We start from the raw sequence: 7,482 nt of genomic DNA on the forward strand, positions 1-7,482 counted from the left end.
AAAAAAGAGTCTAACCGGTGAAACGGCGCAACAATTGAAGAACATCCCCATCACTAGCGAAAATCTTAAACGCTCGTGGGAAATTCTCGTGGCTCGCTATGACAATAAACGAGTTCTGATCGACGCGCAATTATCCGTCTTATTTGCAATCCGCAAATTGAAAACTGCAGGTGCAACAGAAATAAAGAGTCTTCTCGGCGATGTTAGAGAGGCGCTCGACACCCTCGAAGCTCTCGAATGTCCTATAAAATTCTGATATCACATCATCGTCTTCATGATCATACGTAAATTCGACGTCGAATCATTGAAGGAATGGGAAACAACTCTCAGCGCGAAATCTACTTCCTCGTCCTTCGGTGATCTAGAGCAGTTCCTGGTCGGACGCGTGCAAACCCTGGAATCTATCGAACGAGTCATAATGCCATTTAAACAACCAGCTCCAAACTCCATGTCGGTACGTTCGCAGTCAAATGCAAGAGCATACACCGCTACCGCTGTCGTACCACAGTGTGCGATATGTAACTCGGGACGTTATATCGCGTCGTGCCCAAAATACCTTGAGAAGATTGTGAGTCAACGACGCGAGGTTGTCATTGCAAAAAACCTGTGCTTCAATTGTTTCGGACTTCATCACCTCAAAGCATGTCGCACTTTGAAACGCTGTCGATTCTGTCGCAAGCAGCATCATTCAACGTTGCATGTAGCAACCGTCGAATTCGACGCCTCGACAACGTCCACTCCGACTGCAATCTCCGTCCCGTCGACTAACGGCACTACCACGGGCATCTCTGGAGCATCTCAACCCAACGGACCTGTACTCCTCACACGTGCAGTCACATTGCACAATCACGCGTAATTAGACGCACTCTAGTGGTTCTCGCAACCACTCTAGTTACGGCTATCTTTCGAGCTGAAGAACGATTCCAGCTACGGGCATTGCTCGATCAAGGATCTAAAGCTTCGTTTATCTCCAAGTCCGCCGCGCAGCTTCTAAAGTTATCACGTAAATCCGCGTCCGTCCCGATTCTTGAAATCGGCACACAACGCTTCGATGTCTCTAATGGAAACGGGTCTCTCTTGAAATTATCTCAAGGATCAATTAGACATTTTCCATCAAACTGAAAGCTTTCGTACTGCCGAAACTCACCGCTTACTTGCCACCCAAGAAGATTACATCCACTCACTGGCCACACATTGACGGACTCCACCTTGCGGACCCGAATTTCTCAATGCCAGGAAAAATTGATTTGGTTCTCGGTGCAAGTGTCTACGCGCCAATTGTCGAAAATGGCATTTGCCGCGGAAACGGCGAATCATCGATCGCGCAAAAAACCGCCCTCGGATGGATATTATCCGGACAACTCTCCAACGATAACGATCATCTCTCGCAAGACTCAGTCAACGGATTTCAGTATTTTCTCGATTTTGAACTTCTCGATCTACTGCAACAGTTTTAGCATCAAGAAGAAATCTTACCGTCACCCAATGCTACATGCACACCGAAAGAAACTCAGTGTGAAAACAACCACTTCAAAACGACTCACTCTGACGTTTCGTAGTTCGGTTACCGTTTTGAAAAAGTGTGAGTGATTTTGGTGACTCTCGTGCTCCAGCATTCAGGATGCTGCGTCGCATGGAAACACGCTTCGAAACGCACGCATCCCTTAAAACTACATACGCGGAATTCTTGCGTGAGTATCTTGAGCTGGATCATATGCGCTTTTCAGGCTCTCTAGACTCTTCGCGATGCGAATTCTTTCTGCCGCATCACGGTGTCATTAAAGATACTAGCTCAACGACGAAATTCCGCATCGTGTTCAACGGATCACAAAAAACCAATCTCGGAATCTCGTTAAATGATTGCCTTCATATCGGACCAAAATTACAAACGGAACTTATGGATACTATTATTCTTTGGCGTTGACATCGTTTTCGTGGCCGATATCGAAAAAATGTATCGCCAAGTTCATCAAGACGATTGGCCGTTGCAAAAAATTCTCTGGAGATATTCGCCCAGCGAAGATCCGTACGAATATTTTTTGTGTACAGTGACATACGGTATCACGTGCGCGCTATATCTCGCTCTTCATTGCTTACAACAACTCGTTATCGAATCCGAAATCACGCGCGCCTTTATTGCAGAAATCCTTCGTTGCGACGCATATATCGATGACATTCTGTCAGGAGCAGATACCATAGCTATCGCGACAGAGAAAATGCAGCAACTTCAAGACACTAATGGCGGCTTAAAAAAATGACTGGCAAATTCTCCGGATCTGCTCGCAAACATCCCAATTCACGATCAAGAAGTGTTCCTACCGATCGGCGATATGGCTACGCATTACGCGCTCGGCGTTCAGTGGAATCGACTGAGTGACAGCTTTATGTTCTCCACGCTGTCGCCTCCGCGGGCAGTCGCAATCACGAAACGTTCAGTACTCTCATTTATCGTGCGCATCTTTGATCCGCTCGGATGGATTGCACCGATTATTAGCGCGAAAATCTTCATGCAAGAACTGTGGGCTATTCGTCTTGATTGGGATTGCAAACTTTTGGACGTCCTCAAATCTCAATGGATCGACTTTATCGAGCAATTAAAAAATTTGTCGATTATCTCCATTCCGTGCTGGTTTGGTACGAGTTCGGATACTCTCGAAGTTAAATTTCACGAATTTTCAGACGCCTCTCAACACACCCTCGCGGCGGTTGTTTATATTCGCGTTGTTGCGCCTATTGACACTCGCGTGACTCTCGTCAGTACAAAGACAAAAGTGACTCCTCCCAAACGCGTGACGATACCTCGACTCGAATTATCCCTTGCCGTGCTTCTCGTAAAGTTGAGATTCGCAAGGTTCGCGACGTGCTCGACTTGACTCGCACAACAGCTCATCTATGGACCGATTCTATTGTCGCGCTGGCCTGGATCAAGAGCCATCCATCAAGATGAAAGGAATTAGTGCAACATCGGGTATCGTTCATACAAGAACTGTCCAATTCTTGCTGGTATCACATCGCAGGGAGAGAAAATCCCGCCGACTTGGCATCGCGAGGAATCTCTCCGCAACGACTAAAACAAGAACGGTTTTGGTGATCGGGACTTCAGTGGCTCCAACAACCCTCAACTGAGTGGCCTGCCTCCACCTTCACTCTAAATTCGACCGCACATGGAGAGGAGCGTGCACGAAGCTGTGCTGTCGTTATATTAAGCCCCAAACCGGAGATATGGGATCTCATAAAAAGATATTCCTCTCTCACCAAACTACTCTTCATCACCGAGATATTCGACGTATGGTCGAACGTTTTCGCAAATCTACCGACGTATGTACATGCCGCTCAATATCCTCTCACTCCGATCGAATTGGACTCTGCGCTCACTTTCTGGATCAAATTGACACAATACGCGTGCTTCTCTACTGAAATTCATCTTATCAAAGCAAATAAACCACTGCCGAAATCAAGTCCATTACTGCGCCTAATTCCGTTTATCGACACCGATGAATTGCCTCATCTCCAAGGTCACCTACAATATTCTCAATTGGATTGGCTACCGGCATCGCGTGTAACTCCATGTCGATCGTTCTACCATACGGGAGTCGACTATGCCAGATTGTTAACGCACAAAACCTTCCGTGGACGCGGAGCCAAGGCATATAAAGGATACTTCGTTATTTTCATATGTTTCAACATCTCAGCAATACATCTCGAAGAACAGATTATTCCACCAAGGGCTTCATTGCCGCATACAAACGCTTTACGAGTCGCAGAAGTATCTGTTCCACTATCACGAGCCAATGTCACCAATCTCGTTGGGGCAGATGCCGAGTTATAACGACTCTTTAAGGAGATGCTGGAGTGACGGTCGAACTTAATCAAGGTCGACAGTACAAACTTTTTTAAATTCCAAATTTGATAATAGTGACATCTTTCATTCATTTCTTATACTTATTATATATCGTTGTGTCTCGCTCAAACGCATTCATCTGTCCTTATCTAACATATTGCAACGTCATCTCTTAGAAAGAGATCAACTAAAATACTGCTCGATTTCATGGCTTCACATCAATTTTATTCGTAGCATACGAATAAAATTTTTGGCGACTCTTTTTTTTATACTAAAGCTCCTAATTCATTTCTACAGGCATAGTATTGTTCTTCGAGGTTTTCTGTAGGCTACTGGCTACTTAATTTAAACGGGTAAAATCTGAAACTCTTATATGCAGCACATATTGTGACGAGTTGATTGCAGGAGCCGGTGACAAAACTAAAATTTTTAATTTTCTTTCATTTTTCGTATTAAATTGTAACTGGCTGCCTGTGTTGTTGTCGATACTTTCATTGTGGAGGACTTTTCAATCCATAAACACAATTAAGAGAAAAGAGTTTTTAAAAATTAATGGTAAAACAGGACATTCCAGCATCCCCTTAAGGCCTCGTTTCGAAAGTGTCTCGTATCGTCGCTCATCTTACTAGCGACGGTGTCACGTGGAAGTTCGATCCACCTTCCGCCCCAAACTTCGGCGGCAAGTGGGAAGCAAGAGTGAAATCTATCAAGTTTCACCTTCGTCGAGTTATCGGTGAGACCTTGCTCACCTACGAAGAGATGACAACGCTCTTGGCTCAAATCGAAGCGATCCTCAATTCTCGCCCCCTAACGGATCTTTCGGATGATTCATCAGACGTCTCCGCACTTACGCCAGGAAATTTCCTCGTGGGCTCAGCTCTCACTGCCGTGCCTGAACCGTCTCTAAAAGATCTTCCAGAAAACCGACTAACACGATGGTAACTCTTACGCCAGATGACAGAGTCATTTTGGCAACGATGGGCTACCGAATATCTATCGCAGTTTCAAGTCTCCTCAATGTGGCATCGGACACAAAATCTGGTCCGGATTGAAGCTTTGGTTCTCGCCAAGTGACCTCTTGCACGTATCTTCGACGTACACCCTGGCTCTGACGGACTTATTCGCGTCGCCACGGTGAAGATGGCTACCTCAACTTTCAAGAGACCGATTGTAAAATTGTGTTTACTACCAAAAGTGACGGACGAGTCAAACGAACAGTGACTGTATCCAAGATTTAAGTTTCCGTTTAATTTGACTTCAGTTATTTTGACAACTAATATAGTTGTCAAGGCGGAATGTTTGGACTAAATGCATTAAAAATTCAGTGCGCTAATTCTTCTCAGATCGTCATAGCATTTTTCAGAATTACATAAACCGTCATGTTGAATACTTGAGCTCATTATCGAGTTAATTTCAACGTTTATTTCTGTCGACAACTATTCCGTTCAAAATACGCTTATTATCGGTACCGACGCAGTCAGAATTCGTGACAGTATTTCTACCTATTAGCTGTTTACTTCGCGTCACACGATGTATACATTCGCAACCTTTCTTTCTTTTTTCACGAAGCGAAGGTTACCTCTCAGTACCTGTGTATATCTATCGCTTAACGACGACAGTCAGTTGATTTCGAATAATGCTCAGCAGCACATCTCATTGTACATCGCTCTAAGTCTCTACTCTTTTCAACATCTTCTGACTCCTCGTGTATGTTCCTGATAATTCCGACATCATCGGTGGACCTGGTTATTCGGTACCATTTTCTTTCGCAATACTCCCAACATAGTCAGACAGTAAAACTCTTTTCAGTTATAAAAGTAACGGTGTTAAGGTCCATTAGTAAAAAGAAAGAAAAATGCAACTAGGTGATACTCCACATCGTGGTAGCATACCAAGGTTTTAATTAATTTAGAAGCAGAATGGGGAAAGTTGCTTTTTAAAAGTAACCGTTACCGTTATTTGCAGTAAAAAATAACTCGTTACCGTTACTCGTTACCGATTCTAAAAAGTAACGCGTTACTGTTTCTGAAATATAACGATAAAAAGTCCTTACTTTTCGTTATTTTTTTTGTAATTATGCAAGATGAGACGAGCCTATTACTTACCGATTTTGATGAAATTATAGTCATTCGACGCATTTTAGCAAGAAATGAACGAATCTGGCAGAAAAATAAGTGTCATTCTACCCGGTAAACTGAAATTGATGGTTAAAGTTGATGACTGTTGAGATATGAAAATCTGTCCTAATTTCATCAAAATCGATGAATAAACCTGTCTTCTGTATAACACTTTTTAAAATTGTAAAACAGGCTTCTAAGACAAAGTATAAATAAACTATAAGATATTTAGAAACATATTTATCTTTGAACATTTCTATCTTTTATTTTTTTTAATATTTTTTATATTTCTATTTAATTTTGTGGTATTTTATTATATAATAGATATTTTAGTTTTTAGTGTTCTTATGTTAAAACGACGAGAGTGGCTGAAACAAAATTAGGCAAAAAGTTTTTTGTTTATTTAGTATCTATAATTTTATTGTCCGTGACGGCCGTGACCTGTAAAAAAAGTAACGATACAAGAGTAAAGGGGTCAATTTCGTTATTCGTTACTAAAGAAGATATAACGTCGTTATTTCCTCGTTACTAATAAAAAAAATTAATAGCGTTACCAAATCGTTACCAAAAAAAAGTAACGAAAAAGTAACGTCGTTACAAGTAACGCGTTACTTCCCAACCCTGGTTAGAAGCAACTTTACAAGTATGAAAAATTGATTTCAACGAAATCGGATAACGCATTGCGTTCTTGCAAAGTTGCTTTTAAATTAATTAAAACCTTTGCATGCTACCACGAGTGGAGTACCACCTGCTTGCGTTTTTCTCTCTTTTTACTAATGGACTTTAACATCGTTACTTTTATAATCATACTGAAAAGAGTTTTACTTTCTAATTGTTTTTGACTGATTTTTGATTTATTAGACTCGCTGGACTACACATAATGAAGATTGCGGAGAAATATATGTCATAGTTCTATTAAGAAGTTTGTAATTATAGATTTTATGGTTTTATAACGATTTTGTATACATCGCAACATTGACTCGATTGTAGTCGAAACGTATGTTTTGTTCTTTATAATATCATCTTATTGTCATGATTTAAATTAAAGTGTTTGTTATATTATTGGCTCTTTGTCCTTCTTTTATCTAGATAGTTTTATACATATAGAGCCTTGGTATTATTAATTAATTTTAATATTTGCCTGGTTACTCCCCATTTTCTTCTGTTTAGGAGATTAATATTATATTTATCTATAGTCCAGTTTTTGAGCAAATTTTTAAGTACCGCTATAATTGAAAATGTATTGTCGCTTCTTGTCTAGCACAGGAACATATGTTAAAAGTACTAACTTCAAATGCAATTATCTTTTGAACATGCCTAGTTACCTCCTCTCAACTCAAAATTATGCGTATGTGTAGAAAATATCATTATCTTCAAATAATGAAAACTTCAAACATATCTTAAGAAAAGTTTTGCGATACAACCACTTTAACGGATAACGATCGATGAATAAAACTTGTAGAAGGTTACTCAAGATCATGATTTTGATAATATGGAGGTTGCTCAGTTGGAATTTGCACATCG

At 41.1% G+C, this 7,482-nt stretch overlaps 1 protein-coding gene across 1 annotated transcript; it reads left to right on the plus strand.

Annotated features, from left to right (window-relative positions):
• Positions 1-274: 274 nt before the first annotated feature.
• Positions 275-856, plus strand: LOC108757439 (uncharacterized). Its single transcript, XM_018501854.1, has one exon. It carries the CDS (start codon positions 275-277, stop codon positions 854-856), a length of 582 nt encoding a protein of 193 aa, XP_018357356.1.
• The last annotated feature ends 6,626 nt before the right edge of the window (positions 857-7,482 follow it).

This window comes from Trachymyrmex cornetzi, unplaced genomic scaffold (genome assembly GCF_001594075.2).
Source record: "Trachymyrmex cornetzi isolate Tcor2-1 unplaced genomic scaffold, Tcor1.1 scaffold143, whole genome shotgun sequence".
NCBI classification, from domain to species: domain Eukaryota; kingdom Metazoa; phylum Arthropoda; class Insecta; order Hymenoptera; family Formicidae; genus Trachymyrmex; species Trachymyrmex cornetzi.

Coding starts and splice junctions, on each gene's coding strand:
- LOC108757439 (XM_018501854.1), top strand. CDS start 275: ATGATCATACGTAAATTCGACGTCGAATCATTGAAGGAATGGGAAACA.